Source organism: Betta splendens, chromosome 1 (genome assembly GCF_900634795.4).
Source record: "Betta splendens chromosome 1, fBetSpl5.4, whole genome shotgun sequence".
Classification (NCBI taxonomy): domain Eukaryota; kingdom Metazoa; phylum Chordata; class Actinopteri; order Anabantiformes; family Osphronemidae; genus Betta; species Betta splendens.
In genome coordinates, this window is record NC_040881.3 from 21,484,025 (window position 1) to 21,503,183 (window position 19,159).

The following is a 19,159-nucleotide window of genomic DNA, read 5'->3' on the forward strand; positions in this document are numbered from 1 at the left end:
ATCAAACAATAAATGCGTCAGTTTTTTTATAATTACTTAAACAACTCAAGGGCTGCAGACAAAACCTCAGTGTACACAGGCTCCTCCATCCATTTCAGGCACTGCATGCAGCCTGCTACACATATGAAACTATCTATGAAGCCTAAGTGAAAGTAAGAAAAGGAAAAGGTAAATACTGTACAAACCCGTGTGATGTAACTGGTAGAGTCTTTTAATGTTATAACACAATATGATTGATCTCACTGAGGTCAATATGCTTAAAATAGCGGCTCATAATGATTTTTGTAAATTTATATGCAACACACTACTCACCAACTCTATCTGCCCCAGTTAGCGCTGATCACCTTGAAGGTGGAGTCACGTGACATCTTAAAGTAAGAAGCGGGGGCGTGTCTGCTTCGCTCTGACGTACAGGTGCAGACGCTCAGAGACGCAGACAGACGAGATAGTTAGTCTTTGAAAACACGGCACCAGTGCGGAGGAGTAAAAACTCAACCAAAGTATCGATGTTTTTGTCGCAGTATCGATCGATATCAATACTAGCGTTGGTATCGATATTATCGATATTAGGATCGATCCGTCCACACCTGCGGTTCAGTTATTGGTCGTTTTTGTTTGCGGAGTTCGCCTCTTCATCGTGACAAAAGCGGAAGTAACCAAACATAAGTTCAGAACCGAAGAAACTACAAACTACTAGAAGAAGAGACTCTGGTAAGAAACCACCACACGCCTGTCTGGGTGTTAGACGCTACGTTTCAGGGACGGATTCAACCTGTTGCTGGGAGTGAAACTACTTTTGCCACTGCTGCAGTTTTCATGTGTTGTCGGACATTAAAGCGTTAAAATCAATTCAAAGACGCAACACATGACGTCTCTAGCTGTCTAACGAGTTTATCAGGTTAACAGGAATTTTTCGTTTACTTTTAGTTATTTGATTAGAGAAATAACCAGGCAGGTGGTGAACAGCGAGACAGATGGAAGTATATGGTCATGAAAATAAGTCAGAATAATTTGTATTTATTGTTCTTTTGCATTGCATATTGTAGAATTCACTGTTTTGTTGTCTGCCCCATCGATCCTTGTCTTACTTTTACCATCCTTACTGTTTGTCAGTCCATGTTAAAAAGGATCAGTTTGAGTTGTGGCAATTATCAAATTTATGTCCATGCATCACCTCAGCCACCTCTGTTCAAACCCTGTTCAGCAGCCAGCCAGTCATAGCAGATCAGCTGACCACCCATGCAGCCACAGCCGCTCATTACAGTATGTTTTTATCATTCGTTAACAGGAGAGAGCATCAGTAGAACACATTTACACCCTTCAAGGGAGAAAGACAGGTTCCTTTTGTAGTTCTGACCTCTTCCTCCTGTGACCAAAAGTACAAAGTCTGTGTGGGTGAGTATGCACTCTATTGCACTGATGGCAAACCAGGAAACAGCTCTCTTTGACATAATGTCTATTGGCCTCTATCTGTGTATTTATCTCTATATGTTTTTTTGACAAATAGAAAAACTAAAGTTGTATATTTCTCATTCTTATTTTTAAGAAAATATATGTTTACATAATTGTAAAGTGTAGGTCTTATAAACATGTAGTCTGTTTTGTTGTAGATTTATTTTATCCTAATTATAGTTTTTTGTACAACTATGTTTGTAAGTCCATAAGTGGTAAGTGTGTGATATCTGACCCAACCTTGGGTCCAAGGGATTTGTTTGTCATGTGCACTGCATCCAACATACACTTCTCATATGTGTGTTTGGTGTAATGTTGGAGCCCTGCTTCATCTACTGCAAATTTTTGTAGAGAGACATCCTCTCAATTTCAGTAGTGTGAGAGACCGAAAAAGAAGGTGATGGAAAAACAATGGATTTCAAAATAAACACTGACAACAGTTGGCCACAGCGATGTCTACCCTGCAGGCTGAGAATCATAAGTGCCTAACTGCTGTTACTCACACTGGCAAGGCATACAAACCATAAATGCACCAAGTGTTGTTAAATAAAATGAAGACCGCGGTCTCTGAAGCGACTGCTCAGTACTTCTCGTAGGGGTAGCAAGCTGCTGGGGCCTGTCCCAGCTGTCAGTCTGACCAGAGGTTCGACCACCCTGGATCCGTCACCAGCCCATAACAGGGAAACAGACCACTCATTCTGGCACCTACAGGCATTTCACTATGTCCAGTCAACCTGACTGATTGTCTTTGCACTGTGAACTGTCATCTTTGGTGACTGGGAGATAATTGTTATTGTAATTTGCTACATCTTTTTCTAAATGAATATATAAAGGGACATAAAGGGATTTATTTAAAGTTTGTGAAAGTGAAAAGTAAGACATAAGTCAGATCAATAAATGCTCAAACAAAGAAACCTGTAGTCTGCTCTGGCAAGTGTTAACATCTCTGACATTGTAGAGTGGAAAAGAGTCAATCATTGGAGGAGGAGCTGATATTGTTACAGGACTAATGATGGAAGAAGACTTTCAGATGTGCAGATGAATGATTTGTTTTTCTTCTCCACCTGAAAGTGGAAAGTGTGAATTCATGAGTCAGTGTGAGGACAGAGAGGAGGGAGCCCTGCCCTCTAAAACCAGTCTGTGTGAAGACCATGAGAGCCAGAACAAAGCTCAGAGGTGAGATGACTGAGGCCATCTGACTGATTCTGTCTGAAGTCACAGATACTAATTAATATGTCATCATCGCGTATTTTGTATTATTGGCCATTTATGAAGGTAAATGTGGACTGAATATGTGAGAGTCACCAAAGTTGTTTTTCTGTCAGGTTCCACCGTAGACAAAAATCTGCTGAACTTGGACGTGGACCTGAACCTGAACCCAGCTGCATGTCCTTCCAGAGCGACAGGTCAAAGGACATTGTTGTTAATTTTAAAGACCAACATGCATTAGAGTCAAAGTGAGTTGTTTATTTGAATCAAGTTGAACAATACAATGCAACGTTTATATGATGATGATTTCATTTCTCAATCTTTCTGATGTGAGTTAGAGGTGTTGATGTGAACGAGAAGCTTTTTTTTAACTGTTTTTCCAGCAAACACTCAAATCTCTATTCAGCCAGTAGCTAAAGGTCTGATCCTATAGAGCGTCTCAGGAGCTGTTCCTCTTTTAAGGAAGTGCTGACTTGCAGGCAGATGTCCACACAAATGTTCAACTCTAATCAAATCTGTTTACTGATGTTTCTACATTATTTTTTGGCTAAATGTCTTAAAGCATCTTTACTTCCAGCAGTAAATTAAAGTTACTACTGGAGACTACTACTAGACAAATGTTTGTCCCCAATGTCGGCACCAGGGCTGACGTCCAACAATAAATGAATGTAGGAAGTAGTAAAATGTTCCTAGTGTAAGCAGCAGCTCTGCTTCATACTCGCACAGTTTAACATAATCACACTGGGAGCTGCCTAGTAAAACCAGTCTGACCTCTGCAGCTTCCTTATTCCAACACTTGTTGAGAGATGAGGCAGAGATATGTTGAACAATGAACAGAGCTGCTGAGTCTGAGCCAACTGACTGTGACAGTAAACCTTCACCACTACAGGGAGTCTCTGACTCACTGCTCACATCAAACATTTCGTTGACCTCACGAGTTTGTTTCCAGTTGATCCCATCCTTGTGTGTGTCCTGAGCACACCCATGTGTGAAAGCCCACAGAAGGGGATGGATCAGAGAACACAATTTGTCTTATGTCTTGTCATGTGACTCATTCTTCATGGTTCCTCCACAGAGTGGACCAGCAGAGCTCAGAGGTTCCTAGTGCTCAGTCTGTCCAGCAGCACCAAACACACCTGGACTCCATATTTATGGTCTGTACATGTACTACTACTACTGTAAATATACTGTCAGTGTGTTCAATATGGATCTGATGTTTGGCTCCATGGTTTTAGTTGGATCAGGTCATTCATTTAGTTTCTGTTCCAGCTGCTGGAGGAAAACATTGTCACATTTGTGAAGAAGGAGCTAAAAAAGATCCAGAAGGGTCTGATTCCAGATTACCCAGAATGCTTAGAGAATCAGAGGGGGGATGAGGAGGAGTTGGATGGTGAGGATGAAGAGCAGAGGAGGAGCAGCAGAGACGCGTTTCTGAAGATCACAGTGAACTTCCTGAGGAGGATGAAGCAGGAGGAGCTGGCTGACTGTCTGCAGAGCAGTAAGAGCATTTATCTACATAATCAGAGAAGCAATCACATATTTACTGATTTGTTGAGTTTTTTCATATGTGGACCAAATTCTCATTCGTCTATCTTCAAGAATCATAACCGTTTTCTTGTTCATTCAGGATCTTCTGCTGCACTTTGTCAGGATCAACTTAAATCTCGCCTGAAGCAGAAGTTCCATTGTGTGTTTGAAGGCATCGCTAAAGCAGGAAAGCCAACCCTTCTGAACCAGATCTACACAGAGCTCTACATCACAGAGGGAGGGACGGGAGAGGTCAACGATGAACATGAGGTTAGACAAATTGAAACAGCCTCCAGGAAACCAGACAGAGCAGAAACAAGCATCAGACCAGAAGACGTCTTTAAAGGCTCAGCTGGAAGAGATGGAGCCATCAGAACAGTGATGACAAAGGGAGTGGCTGGCATTGGGAAAACAGTCCTAACACAGAAGTTCACTCTGGACTGGGCTGAAGGCAAAGCCAACCAGGACATACACTTCACATTTCCATTCACCTTCAGAGAGCTGAATGTGTTGAAAGAGCAAAAGTTCAGCTTGGTGGAACTTGTTCATCACTTCTTCACTGAAACCAAAGCAGCAGGAATCTGCAGGTTTGATCAGTTCCAGGTTGTTTTCATCTTGGACGGTCTGGATGAGTGTCGACTTCCTCTGGACTTCAACAAGACTAAAACCCTGACTGATGTCACGGAGTCCACCTCAGTGGATGTGCTGCTGACAAACCTGATCAGGGGGAACCTGCTTCCCTCTGCTCACCTCTGGATCACCACACGACCTGCAGCAGCCAATCAGATCCCTCCTGGGTGTGTTGACATGGTGACAGAGGTCAGAGGGTTCACTGACCCACAGAAGGAGGAGTACTTCAGGAAGAGATTCAGAGATGAGCAGCAGGCCACAACAATCATGTCCCACATCAAGACGTCACGAAGCCTCCACATCATGTGCTACATCCCAGTCTTCTGCTGGATCACTGCTACGGTTCTGGAGGATCTGCTGGAAACCAGAGAGGGAGGAGAGCTGCCCAAGACCCTGACGGAGATGTACATCCACTTCCTGGTGGTTCAGACCAAAGTGAAGAACATCAAGTATGATGGAGGAGCTGAGACAGATCCACTCTGGAATAAAAAGAGCAGGAAGATGATTGAGTCTCTGGGAAAACTGGCTTTTGAGCAGCTGCAGAAAGGAAACCTGATCTTCTATGAGTCAGACCTGACAGAGTGTGGCATCGATGTCAGAGCAGCATCAGTTTATTCAGGGGTGTTCACACAGGTGTTTAAAGAGGAAAAAGGGCTGTATCAGGACAAGGTGTTCTGCTTCATCCATCTGAGTGTTCAGGAGTTTCTGGCTGCTCTTCATGTCCATCTGACCTTCATCAACTCTGGAGTCAACCTGCTGTCACATTTTATGACGAAACATGAACATACACCGTTCTACCACGTTGCTGTGGACAAGGCTTTAGAGAGTCCAAATGGACACCTGGACCTGGTCCTCCGCTTCCTCCTGGGATTTTCTCTTGAGAAAAACCAGTCATTCTTACAAGGTTTGATGACACGAATGAGAAGTAATTTACAAACCAATCACGAAACAGTTCAATATATCAAGAAGAAAATCACAGAGTTTCCTTCTGCAGAGAAAAGCATCAACCTCTTCCACTGTCTGAATGAGCTGAATGATTGTTCTCTAGTAGAGGAGATCCAACACTATCTGAAATCAGGAAGTCTCTCCACAGATAAACTGTCTCCTGCCCAGTGGTCAGCTCTGGTTTTCATCTTATTGTCTTCAGCAAATGATCTTGAAGTATTTGAGCTGAAAAAATTCTTTGCTTCAGAGGAGGCTCTTCTGAGGTTGCTGCCTGTGGTCAAAGCTTCCAACACAGCTCTGTGAGTATTTTGTAAAGCTTCTAAATGTTGACTGTACCATTTATTTAATCAGGACTGTTTTGAATGAGAGACGTGACCATAAATGTGGTTGTCTGTCTCTGCTCGACTGAATTTGCATAGCTTTTTTTAGTGTTGTACATGTTTTATTTTGATTACAATTTATGTCCCTTACTGTCTCACCAGACTGAGTGTGTGTGACCTGTCAGAGAGAAGCTGTGAAGCTCTGTCCTCAGTTTTCAGCTCTCAGTTCTCTAGTCTGAGAGAACTGGACCTGAGTAACAACAACCTGCTGGATTCAGGAGTGAAGCTACTGTGTGCTGGACTGAAGAGTCCTCACTGTCGACTGGAGACTCTCAGGTCAAGATTTTTCAGTGTGTTCTTTCATTTGACAATCTTTTGTACTTCATATTTGATTTTTTAAACCAGAAATGTTTCTCATTTGATTGATTTTATTTTAGGTTTGTCAATATGTGTCTCCATCAGGAGTGGTAGTAGTGTGTGACTTGATGATGGTGTGTAACTGTGACCAAGTCTTTGTGAATTGGTGCCAGCAGGCTGTCAGGCTGTCTGCTCTCAGAGGAAGCTTGTGTCTCTCTGGCCTCAGCTCTGAGCTCCAACCCCTCCCATCTGAGAGAGCTGGACCTGAGCTACAATCATCCAGGACACTCAGGAGTGGAGCTGCTGTCTGCTGGAGTCAGGGATCCACACTGGAGACTGGACACTCTCAGGTATGGACACGACTACACACAGTGTCTGATGGAGGAGCAAGTAGGGATGTGGAGCTTTATGAACTTAGAACCCAACCTTGGAGTGTGTGATAATAAACACATTCAGACTTTGCTTCCTGTGGTGTCACATTAGTTTGGTGATGACAGAGTGAGACTGAAAGCAGGTGTCTGACACCAAAAGTGATGAAGTGAAATAGAGAAGTAAAGCTTTTCTCCACGTCACCTCCTGCTCCGTAGATTCCAAGATAAGGATTCAACTCCTTAGTTGTTGCTGAATGTCCATCCCTACATACAAGCCTCCATCTGAACACAATCCTACAACAATGTGTGTGTGAGAGCCATGTAATGTCCATGTCTGCATGTCTCTGACCCCCTCCTCCTTTCAGGGTGGAGCCTGGTGGAGTGCGATGGTTGAAACCAGGTCTGAGCAAGTGTGAGTGTGTTTTTACTGAGATCAGCAACATTCAACTATCTTCAAACTGTCATGAGTCATCATCAAACTGATGATAGATCAATAACTGCAGCTGGATTGTGTCTTGTTCTCTCCATCAGATTTCTGTCAACTCACCATCGACACAAACACAGTGAACGGGAAACTACAACTGTCTGACAACAACAGGAAGGTGACACATGTGGAGGAGGATCAGTCATATCCTGATCATCCAGACAGATTTGACCACTTTCCTCAGCTGCTTTGTAGTAATGGTCTGACTGGTCGCTGTTACTGGGAGGTTGAGTGGAGAGGATATGTTTATATATCAGTGAGTTACAGAGGAATCAGAAGGAGAGGAGACAGTAAAAACTGTTGGTTTGGATCCAACGATCATTCCTGGAGTCTGTACTGCTCTAGTAATGGTTACTGTGTCAGACACAATAACATAGTAACGTCCATCTCCTCCTCTGTGTCTCACAGAGTATCAGTGTATGTGGACTGTCCTGCTGGTTCTCTGTCCTTCTACAGAGTCTCCTCTGACAAACTGATCCACCTTCACACATTCAACACCACATTCACTGAACCTCTTTATCCTGGGTTTGGGTTCATGTTCTTGTATCCTGGTTCCTCAGTGTCTCTGTGTGATGTGTTGTAGTGAGAGTTTGATCCTGTCAGAGAAACGTTGTCACTGTTGAACATAGTTCAGTCTGTTCATGTCTGTCTCGTTTTCAGATTCATGTATTAAACCAGTTTCTTTCTGAACCAGTTCTAGATGATTCCTTGTGAACTTCTTCCTCTTTCGTTCTTTAAAGATGGAAGCTCTGATTATTCCAGAATCAAATGTTGATGACTTGTTGTGAAGTTGTTTTCCAGTGAATATCAGGAGGTTTGTTCCTGTCAGAGAAATGTCCCATTATCTTTCATTTTTCTTTTTCTTAAAATAAATTGCAAAAATGTCTCTCATCAGCTCCTTTATTACAGTTGATAAATAGTTGTGTTGCTCCAATTTCTTCATCTTTATTGACTGTTAACACACTTATTGATCAAACCTCAAAAAGACTGACTGTCTGCAGAGCAGTAAGAGGATTTATCTACATGATCAGAGAAGCAGTCACATATTTACTGATTTGTTGAGTTAAAATTCTCATTCTTCTATCTTCATGAATCGTAACCATTTTCTTGTTCATTCAGGATCTTCTGCTGCACTTTGTCAGGATCAACTTAAATCTCGCCTGAAGCAGAAGTTCCAGTGTGTGTTTGAAGGCATCGCTAAAGCGGGAAAGCCAACCCTTCTGAACCAGATCTACACAGAGCTCTACATCACAGAGGGAGGGACTGGAGAGGTCAACAATGAACATGAGGTCAGACAGATTGAAACAGCCTCTAGGAAACCAGACGGAGCAGAAACAAGCATCAGACCAGAAGATGTCTTTAAAGGCTCAGCTGGAAGAGATGGAGCCATCAGAACAGTGATGACAAAGGGAGTGGCTGGCATTGGGAAAACAGTCCTAACACATAAGTTCACTCTAGACTGGGCTGAAGGCAAAGCCAACCAGGACATACACTTCACATTTCCATTTACATTTAGAGAGCTGAATGTGCTGAAAGAGCAAAAGTTCAGCTTGGTGGAACTTGTTCATCACTTCTTCAGTGAAACCAAAGCAGCAGGAATCTGCAGGTTTGAAGAGATAGATGTTGTTTTCATCTTGGACGGTCTGGACAAGTGTCAACTTTCCCTGGACTTCAACAAGACTAAAACCCTGACTGATGTCACAGAGTCCACCTCAGTGGATGTGCTGCTGACAAACCTGATCAGGGGGAACCTGCTTCCCTCTGCTCGCCTCTGGATCACCACACGACCTGCAGCAGCCAATCAGATCCCTCCTGGCTGTGTTGACATGGTGACAGAGGTCAGAGGGTTCACTGACCCACGGAAGGATGAGTACTTCAGGAAGAGGTTCAGAAGACAAGACGTCACGAAGCCTCCACATCATGTGCCACATCTTCTGCTGGATCACTGCTACCGTTCTGGAGGAGCTGCTGGAAACCAGAGAGGGAGGAGAGCTGCCCAAGACCCTGACGGAGATGTACATCCACTTCCTGGTGGTTCAGACCAAACTGAAGAACATCAAGTATGATGGAGGAGCTGAGACAGATCCACTCTGGAGTCCAGAGAGCAGGAAGATGATTGAGTCTCTGGGAAAACTGGCTTTTGAGCAGCTGCAGAAAGGAAACCTGATCTTCTATGAGTCAGACCTGACAGAGTGTGGCATCGATGTCAGAGCAGCCTCAGTTTATTCAGGGGTGTTCACACAGGTGTTTAAAGAGGAAAAAGGGCTGTATCAGGACAAGGTGTTCTGCTTCGTCCATCTGAGTGTTCAGGAGTTTCTGGCTGCTCTTCATGTCCATCTGACCTTCATCAAGTCTGGAGTCAGTCTTTTGTCAGAACAACAATCATCACCACAGTTATCTGTGATTAAACATATGATGATGAAACCTTTTATGATGAAACATGAATATACACCGTTCTACCACGTTGCTGTGGACTAGGCTTTAGAGAGTCCAAATGGACACCTGGACCTGGACCTGGTCCTCCGCTTCCTCCTGGGATTTTCTCTTGAGAAAAACCAGTCATTCTTACAAGGTTTGATGACACGAATGAGAAGTAATTTACAAACCAATCAGAAAACAGTTCAATATATCAAGAAGAAAATCACAGAGTTTCCTTCTGCAGAGAAAAGCATCAACCTCTTCCACTGTCTGAATGAGCTGAATGATTGTTCTCTAGTAGAGGAGATCCAACACTATCTGAAATCAGGAAGTCTCTCCACAGATAAACTGTCTCCTGCCCAGTGGTCAGCTCTGGTTTTCATCTTATTGTCTTCAGCAAATGATCTCAAAGTATTTGAGCTGAATAAATTCTTTGCTTCAGAGGAGGCTCTCCTGAGGCTGCTGCCTTTGGTCAAAGCTTCCAACACAGCTCTGTAAGTATTTTGTAAAGCTTCTAAATGTTGAATGTACCATTTATTTAATCAGTACTGTTTTGAATGAGAGACATGACTGTAACCAAATGTGGTTACAGTTCTCTGCTCGACTGATTTTTTTATTGTTGTTCATGTTTCATTTTAATTACAATTGATGTCCATTACTGTCTCACCAGACTGAGTAGCTGTAACCTGTCAGAGAGAAGCTGTGAAGCTCTGTCCTCAGTTCTCAGCTCTCAGTCGTCTAGTCTGAGAGAACTGGACCTGAGTAACAACAACCTGCAGGACTCAGGAGTGAAGCTACTGTCTGCTGGACTGAAGAGTCCTCACTGTCGACTGGAGACTCTCAGGTCAGGATTTTTCAGTGTGTACTTTCATTTGACAATCTTTTGTACTTCTTATTTAATGGGTTAAACCAGTCATGTTTCTCATTTCATTGATTTTTTTCTAGGTTTGTCAATATCTGTCTATTTTGCCATCAGGAGTGGTTGTAGTGTGTGACATTATGATGGCGTGTACAGTACCTGTAACCCAAGTCTTTGATTGATTTGACAACAGATGACACTTGAACCTGTGTGTGATGCTTCCCGTCAGACAATGATGTCACTTTATAGAGACACAAGCAGGAAACAGGAGCATGAATATGAGGCTGAGGAGAGAACATCCATCTGACTGGGATCAGTTCTAAAGATGATTCACTTCATCAATAATGGGCAGTTTGGAGTTTGATCCAAACATTAGTCTGAACATTTTCAGACGACACAGAATAGTTGAGATTTAGAGAGAAGACAATAAATGAAAGGAACCAGTTGAAGTCTTTGTTCCAACACATCTGGTTTTCTACTGGTTCCAGCAGCAGCTTGTGAATCAGTGCTGACATCAACAGGTGTTTGAATGTTGTGCTGACATGTGGATGATGTGTAGAAGCTGAGATCATGACGACACAACAACACAAGCACAAAGTCACTCTGCTCATTTTAGACTAAACATCAGTGACAAATTTGACTAATTATTAATGCTTTGATCCACATCTTTGATTCTTTATTCAGATTGAGTGGCTGCAGTTTGTCAGAGATCAGCTGTGATTCTCTGGTCTCAGCTCTGAAGTCCAACCTGTCACATCTGACACAACTGGACCTGAGTAACAACAACCTGCAGAATTCATCAGTGAAGCATCTGTGTGGTTTTGTGGAGAGTCGTCACTGTCGACTGGAGACTCTGAGGTCAGACTCCATGTTTTAGTTCTGTGTGAGCTTAAAAGTTAAATGTGTTGATGTTATTGACAGTTGTCTTCAGATGATCGTTGAGTTGAACATGTTCTCAGAGAGAATGAGTGTGAGACACATGACAGAGCAGAAGGAGAAACCTCTGCTCAGCAGAACCAAACTGTTGCTGCACCAACTTTCTCTTTAAATCATTACATGGTCTGAGAAGATGAAGCCACATCCAGGTGAATGACAGCATCTGTGCTGTGAGATCCACTAACCACACATTTAACATGTGGTGAGAAAGTTCCTCCTCTGTCTCTGTCCAGTGTCTGAACACAGACACAGAGAAACTGGAGGTTGAAGCTTCGACCATTAAGACCATACAAGACCTTGAAGTTTGTTTATTAGAGTTTAGACAGGAACATTTCAGTCAGGATCATGTTGTTGGTTCTGTCTCCATTGAATCACAATCAAAACACAAAGATGTTGTTGAGAAAGTCATGACCACACTATGAGACACTGAATGGTTTCATTTCCATTTTAACCCACATCTTCATCTTTCAGACTGAGTGTGTGTGACCTGTCAGAGAGAAGCTGTGAAGCTCTGTCCTCAGTTCTCAGCTCTCAGTCCTCTAGTCTGAAAAAACTGGACCTGGGTAACAACAACCTGCAGGATTTAGGAGTGAATTTTCTGTGCGCTGGACTGAAGAGTCCTCATTGTCGACTGGAGACTCTCAGGTCAGGATTCATGTTCTGTAAAGTCATTTAATGAGCTCAAACTACAGAACCAAGTTATTAAACAGGCAGGAAGTCTAAACTGTGGAGGGTCAAAAAACTCAGTCACTTTTCTGACCACCTGATCTGATCACACACTTATCACACCCTCATCAGCCGACTGTCAGCAGCCCTCCTCCTTGGTCTGTCTGGGGAAGGTGTTAAAAATGTTAATGAGGCCACCCCCATTTTAGCACCAAAGACGCAATTCCAGGGTAAAACCAAAAGGTGGAGCTTTAGTATCTGACCCATAGAGTTAGGGTCAAACAGCAAGTATAGGCACAGTTCTGAGAACAGGACATAGATCTGATAACGTCAGTTCTACACTGTTTGCTAGGGCAGACAGACAAACAGACAGACAGACAATAGTCTGTGTAAACAGTGAACTAAAAAGTTGAGAAAACTGGAACAGTTGACTTCATTTCAGAATTAAATGTTGTACTAACTTTTTTTTAATCATAGATGAGCATCGGCAGCTCACGCTGCCACAGCTGCCAAACTACCTTCTGGAGGTTTATCAGTTACTGGCTGTATTAGGTTGAGTTGGACTTCACAAATGAAATTATTAAATTCTCATTCTATATATTATTCTTATTCACTTGAATGTAGTATGTGTCAGTCTGCCTGCTTCAGGAGCTGTTTTAAATTAAAAAAGAACATTTCAATGTTCTAATCAAGCTTAGATGAACATAACAATAGAGAGCCACTTTTCTGAAAAGAACGACCATCCACAGCACCAGTTAGACTGGTTTCACACCACCCCCTTCTCCCCAAAGCACCAGAGTCCTGCAGTGCTGTTACCTGATGTGATGTAACCAGATACATTTGTGAACTTCTTCATCCATCCATCACTTATAAGAGCCTAGTGGTTAAAGCACACAACTTCTCACCCACAGTTTTTATTTATGGAAAATTTACCACCACATAGAGAGAAAGAATGGCACTTTGAAAAACAAACTGGCTAAATGCTGCTCAGAGACTGGTCTCAAGTGGACTCAGGCTCTTCCCATTGTGCTCTCATACATGAGAATGAGGAGAAGGATGAGAACAAACCTCAGCCCGTATGAGATCCTATTTGGTAGACCCCTATGATGGGACTCCACCCTGAGACCGAGACTAGGATTTTACCACCTACTGAAATGTGCGAAGACGCAATGCTACAGTACTGTAAGAACTTATCCTCTGTTCTGTCCCAAATCTCCAAGCAGGTGAAAGCGGCTCTGCCCAAACAGGCGACAGAACCACTGCACATCATTCAACCAGGAGACTGGGTGATCATTAAGGAGCTTCGCAGGAAGCACTGGAACTCAAAGCGGTGGCAAGGTCCCTTCCAAGTCCTTCTGACGACCAACACAGCTGTGCAGATCACAGAAAGAGCGACTTGGATCCACTCCAGCCACTCCAGGAAGGTCCTGGATCCAACAGACGACCCTCCATCTACATCTACACCACAGAGAAAACCACCACTGACATAAAGAATTGAGAAGGACGACCCTCGCTGTGCTCACACACGCACTGAGGCGAGGCTGCGTTGACCGTTCAGCTAAAGGTGCGAGCCAAGCGCCGCCTGAAGCTGCGCCGGTGAATCACACTATCAGACCATACATCTACACACACGTTCCTGAGAAAACACACACACGAGCAGCCTTGAGTTGCCGACGCTGGACGACGTGTAGACTCTTCACATCACGGGAGTGACAGTGACTCAGACGACATTGGGAGGAAACCTGGCGGTGATAACGAATCCCAAGTGTCTCTGTGATCAGCTGATCACTACCTGAAGAACTCCAACGAACTGGCAATACTTCAACACACAGGTTGGAAACAATCTAACGCTACTGTTCAACAGGACGAAGCAGATTGTTACGAGACATCAATTGTAACATCGTTGCGTTAGACATTTTATGTTACTCTGAATATTGCCTTTATCATATGATGTTTCCATGTAACTTCACACACTACTTTTGAAGAAGAAAATTTCACAACACTGAGTTTAAATATCCTGAAGTTGACTTGGTGTTTAATTTGCTCACAATCACTTATTCACTGCTACAAAAATTTTCATCCTTCATCTACAGATGAAAGACAACACAAGCGGCAATATGCATCATCATTCTGGTTAAATCCCTGAATCTCCTATTTGCTCTAGACGCAAATGTACAATTAAAGATCCGAAAGCATGAAATCTATCTTAAGAATATATGATACAGAACCCCACCGGAAACCTATGGCTATCATACATTAATTGTATTTATTACATTACGATTGAATGGCCGTAGACACGTTGTTAGCAGAGAAAAGAGGCGTTTGTGTTATGTTTGGAGACGCATGTTGTACTTACATCCTGAATAACACTGATTCTAATGGTATTGTGGCGAAGGCGCTCCACGGCCTTCAGAATCTCAGCTAACTCTGGTATAGATTCTTCCTCTTGGAATTGGCTAGACGAAATGTCTGGAAAATGGACATCTGTTCTCATGTTCGCAGCTGTTTCCTTTATCATTGAGATGGCTGTGATTCTCTTGCTTGGTTGTTGTGTTATTCCTCTGGTTAGAGGTCTCATCATGCGTGCGACCCCAGCAACACTCTCGTATCAAATGACACAATGCACTATGTTCAAAAACCCCAACTCTAATTCACTTAATGACTTTGACGATGGTCTTAGGCTATCTGACCACGAAATATAATCTGATACGAATATGATTATGGGCTTATTTTCTTCACATGCCGATACAGAAGTTATTCTTGTATAACTACCCACCAAAAACAGCTCCCAACCTTTTATCCCTAAGTTACTTGCATTTTATGTGAAGGTGTATTTTTGAATTTTGACTTAATACACTTATTGTTTCATTTGCAAGGATCTTTTATTATTACAGAATGTGATGTTGACAATTTTTATCCTTTAATGGTTTGATTAATGTGTAATCAAAAGGGGGGAGTGTTATGGCAAAAATTGTCTCTTCCTTATTTCTATGTGTCTTCCTTACTTCTATGCAGTTATTATATGATTTATGACTTATGTTCTGCAATTAATATCTTATGTTTTGTCTTACTGTATGCATTTGACATTTCACCTAGATTGTTCAATGGTTGTCTCTGCCTGATAGACTCTCAACTCTAGCTCCCAAACCCAAGGTCGGGGAGTTGTGTCTCTGTCTGTTGAGACTTGGTGCTCCTTTCTCACAGATAGTTGGACGTCAGCAATGCAGGTGTGAGAATGTAAACATCTTCACACACACTGTGACAGGGAGGAGATGGTGCATGTAATTTGATTGGGTTAGAAAGACATTCCACCCTAGTCGGACAGAGAAGCTAAAAGGCAGAAGCAACTTTAGGATCGTGGGCTCTTTGCATCACACCTTCGTGGTGTGTGCACTGATCTCCCCAGCTGGTTTTTGGTTTGTTGATGTGCACGATCAACATCCATGCTTTTTATTTGCTTTCCCCATTATTTTTATTTTCTTTATTATTTCAATAAATCACACAAAAGGACAACTCTCTCTCATCTGCTTTATTATGGAAAATTTCCACCACAATCACTTAAAAGAGCCTAGTGGTTAAAGCACACAACTTCTCACCCACAGTTTTTATTTAAACTGTTTTTGTTAGTTGGTGGTTTAAAATAAGAAACTTTTATATCCTAGAGCCATAGACTTAACACTTTCTTTTTAACAAGTTTTATTCACAGATTTTATAAACGTCCCAATTCATTTGACCATTTTCTAAACCAAGTTGTCTGAAAGTTGGGTCACTACATTCTTTTAGAGCAGAAATGTTTCTCAAGAAGCTTCTACATTATATGTCCTTCATGGGGGACATGGTCTTCACACCTTCTCACAGTCCTTTGTTCAACTGATGAGCCAGTTCTTTACAGGTGTGAAGTGAAGCCTATTGTAAATAGAGGATAGTGCCTAACTTTACTCAGACTGAAGGTTCCTGCACTTTTGGTAATGTTTCCGCTTTAAGAAAAGTCTGTAAGTTAACTTGAAAATTATTGAGCAGTCACAATCAGCCGATTGCGGTGACATTTGGCAGTAAAAGGTGACTGAAATGACACAGAACTGAAAGAATATCAGCTGGCATAACTCATAACACATATGTATGCATATTTACACCAGGAGTCTCTAGCTGGGAGCTTCTGTGCCTTAACCACTAGGCTGTTGGTCCTCTGAGGGAGACCTACTGTATAGACAGTAACTAAATTCCTTCATACAGCATTATGTTAACAGAGCCTTGATTTGAGTGGAACCTTTAGAGGTATGGATCCATGAAGAATTTTCTTTTTAAGCAGTTTACAAATATATCTGGTTTTCATGGCTCACGTGAAGTTGTGTGGAAGTTGAGTCATGTCAACTCTTTCAGTCCGGTGTCCTTCTTGGGGGAGGGTTCATCACACCTACTCACCTTTGTGTCTTTTGTTCATGTAACGAGCCAGTTCTTTGCAAGTGTGAAGTGAAGCCAAACTGGAGGATAATATGAAACTTCCCTCAGACTGAGGCAGCTTTTGGTCTTTGTCAGTTGTAAAAAAAATGCCAGTAAATTTAGAGCTAAACATTACAATACAGTAATACATACAATACAGTATAATTAAAACAAATAAAATATCCATGTGGATGTTGACTGAATGTTTGACTAAAGGGCGTTGTATTCATAACACCTGTAATTTTCTACTTGCTTGGACATTAATAACTTTAAGTTCAGTTATAAACTACTTTACATTTAAGACGCTCATTTCTGTTATCTCTCTCTCTCTCTCTCTCTCTCTCTCTCTCTCTCTCTCTCTCTCTCTCTCTCTCTCTCTCTCTCTCAAATATATGCTTTATATATATATAGTAGACAAACCTCAGGCGCTTCCAATCTGCCTGTGGGCCTGGATGCCTGGATTACACATCACTGCTCCACCTGGTGCATGAATGTGCAATTGCAGGTCATTTTTTGAAAAAGGTTTAGGGGGCGTTAACAAGGCAGCCACGCATTAAGTACATCACAGTGGGGGGGTCATGACTGGTGTAGGGGGGCTTGGTGGAATGGTACCTAAGTCATGCTAATGTCATGACAGCAGCGAGGCAACGGAAATTTGCCGCTCCATCTGTAAGTGTGCTTTAACATTGTGTGTTCAGGCTGTCAGGCTGTCTGCTCTCAGAGGAAGCTTGTGTCTCTCTGGCCTCAGCTCTGAGCTCCAACCCCTCCCATCTGAGAGAGCTGGACCTGAGCTACAATCATCCAGGAGACTCAGGAGTGGAGCTGCTGTCTGCTGGAGTCAAGGATCCACACTGGAGACTGGACACTCTCAGGTATGGACACAACTACACACAGTGTCTGATGGAGGAGCAAGTAGGGATGTGGAGCTTTATGAACTTAGAACCCAACCTTGGAGTGTGTGATAATAAACACATTCAGACTTTGCTTCCTGTGGTGTCACATTAGTTTGGTGGTGACAGAGTGAGACTGAAAGCAGGTGTCTGACACCAAAAGTGATGAAGTGAAACAGAGAAGTCAAAGCTTTTCTCCACGTCACCTCCTGCTCCGTAGATCCGAAGATAAGGATCCAACTCCTTAGTTGTTGCTGAATGTCCATCCCTACATACAAGCCTCCATCTGAACACAATCCTACAACAATGTGTGTGTGAGAGCCATGTAATGTCCATGTCTGCATGTCTCTGACCCCCTCCTCCTTTCAGGGTGGAGCCTGGTGGAGTCCGATGGTTGAGACCAGGTCTGAGCAAGTGTAAGTGTGTTTATACTGAGATCAGCAACATTCAACCATCTACTGTACAAACTGTCATGAGTCATCATCAAACTGATGATAGATCAATAACTGCAGCTGGATTGTGTCTTGTTCTCTCCATCAGATTTCTGTCAACTCACCATCGACACAAACACAGTGAACAGGAAACTACAACTGTCTGACAACAACAGGAAGATGACACATGTGGAGGAGGATCAGTCATATCCTGATCATCCAGACAGATTTGACCAGTGTCCTCAGCTGCTGTGTAGTAATGGTCTGACTGGTCGCTGTTACTGGGAGGTTGAGTGGAGAGGATACGTTGAAATATCAGTGAGTTACAGAGGAATCAGAAGGAAAGAATTGAGTATAGACTTTTTGTTTGGATGCATTGATGACTTTTTGTTTGGATACAATGATCAGTCCTCGAGTCTGTTCTGCTCTGATCATGATTACTGTGTCAGACATAATAACATAGTAACACCCATCTCCTCCTCTGTGTCTGACAGAGTATCAGTGTATGTGGACTGTCCTGCTGGTTCTCTGTCCTTCTACAGAGTCTCCTCTGACAAACTGATCCACCTTCACACCTTCAACACCACATTCACTAAACCTCTTTATCCTGGGTTTAGGTTCTTGTATCCTGGTTCCTCAGTGTCTCTGTGTGATGTGTCGTAGTGAGAGTTTGATCCTGTCAGAGAAACGTTGTCAGATCGATGTATTAAAACAAACTATGGAGCAACTTGTGGATTGTGTGATCTTTGCATTACACCTCTTTTTCCCATTATCTTTCATTTTCCTCTGTTATTGAAATAAACTGCAAAAATGTCTCTCATCAGCTCCTTTATTACAGTTGATAAATAGTTGTGTTGCTCCCATTTATTGATTTTTCCACGAATCGTTTCATTTGAAGTATTATTCACTGTTCTTCTGACAAACACTGATCAAGTTGTTTGAGATTGTGTGGTATAATATAATAAACATGTATGTAACCTTTAACTGTCAATTAATTTTTTTGCTTTTGTTCAAAATTCTAGTTGGTTTTACTTCTCGGTTTCATAAGGCCTCCTTTCCACCTCTCTGGAAACGCAGGGGGGACACGGCCCCCCCTGGAGTCCCTTCAGGACTGTTGAGTGATCCAGGAACCAGCAGTGCCCAGGATTCAACCATGAGGTCTGCACGCCTTGCGACTTACGCTCATCGTCTTACCCAGTGCACCACTGAGAAACCCTTCACACT

The 19,159-nt window shown here is 42.6% G+C and overlaps 2 protein-coding genes and 1 long non-coding RNA gene across 3 annotated transcripts in view; 2 read left to right on the forward strand and 1 right to left on the reverse strand.

The window, feature by feature from the left end:
• The window catches only part of LOC114846366 (NACHT, LRR and PYD domains-containing protein 12-like), a 105,551-nt gene extending 97,563 nt beyond the window's left edge, over nt 1-7,988 (forward strand). The window contains exons 1-9 of the mRNA XM_055507633.1: nt 1,402-2,628; nt 2,778-2,909; nt 3,737-3,815; nt 3,931-4,159; nt 4,289-6,062; nt 6,246-6,419; nt 6,617-6,790; nt 7,177-7,223; nt 7,343-7,988. Coding sequence (XP_055363608.1) covers nt 2,495-2,628; nt 2,778-2,909; nt 3,737-3,815; nt 3,931-4,159; nt 4,289-6,062; nt 6,246-6,419; nt 6,617-6,790; nt 7,177-7,223; nt 7,343-7,878 — 3,279 coding nt within the window. The 5' untranslated portion in view covers nt 1,402-2,494 and the 3' untranslated portion in view covers nt 7,879-7,988. Of the gene's footprint in view, nt 2,629-2,777; nt 2,910-3,736; nt 3,816-3,930; nt 4,160-4,288; nt 6,063-6,245; nt 6,420-6,616; nt 6,791-7,176; nt 7,224-7,342 lie in introns of the transcript that reaches the window.
• LOC129604073 (uncharacterized) overlaps nt 1-19,159 on the reverse strand; it is a 34,169-nt gene extending 15,010 nt beyond the window's left edge. The window contains exon 1 of the long non-coding RNA XR_008694644.1: nt 18,914-19,159. This is a non-coding gene — a long non-coding RNA (uncharacterized LOC129604073). The remainder of the gene's footprint in view (nt 1-18,913) is intronic.
• Nucleotides 9,357-18,919, forward strand: LOC129603988 (ribonuclease inhibitor-like). The gene is made up of 7 exons (XM_055508186.1): nt 9,357-10,207; nt 10,384-10,557; nt 11,257-11,430; nt 11,980-12,153; nt 17,313-17,486; nt 17,874-17,920; nt 18,045-18,919. The coding sequence occupies exons 1-7, from the start codon at nt 9,873-9,875 to the stop codon at nt 18,596-18,598; spliced, it is 1,632 nt and encodes a 543-aa protein (XP_055364161.1). The 5' UTR covers nt 9,357-9,872; the 3' UTR covers nt 18,599-18,919.

What these genes read in the sequence shown, in the direction of transcription:
- LOC129603988 (XM_055508186.1), top strand. Translation starts at nt 9,873, where the DNA reads ATGACACGAATGAGAAGTAATTTACAAACCAATCAGAAAACAGTTCAA. An exon ending in AAAGCTTCCAACACAGCTCT is followed by an intron (nt 10,208 to 10,383) that starts GTAAGTATTTTG and finishes CTGTCTCACCAG; the next exon opens with ACTGAGTAGCTGTAACCTGT. An exon ending in TGTCGACTGGAGACTCTGAG is followed by an intron (nt 11,431 to 11,979) that starts GTCAGACTCCAT and finishes TTCATCTTTCAG; the next exon opens with ACTGAGTGTGTGTGACCTGT.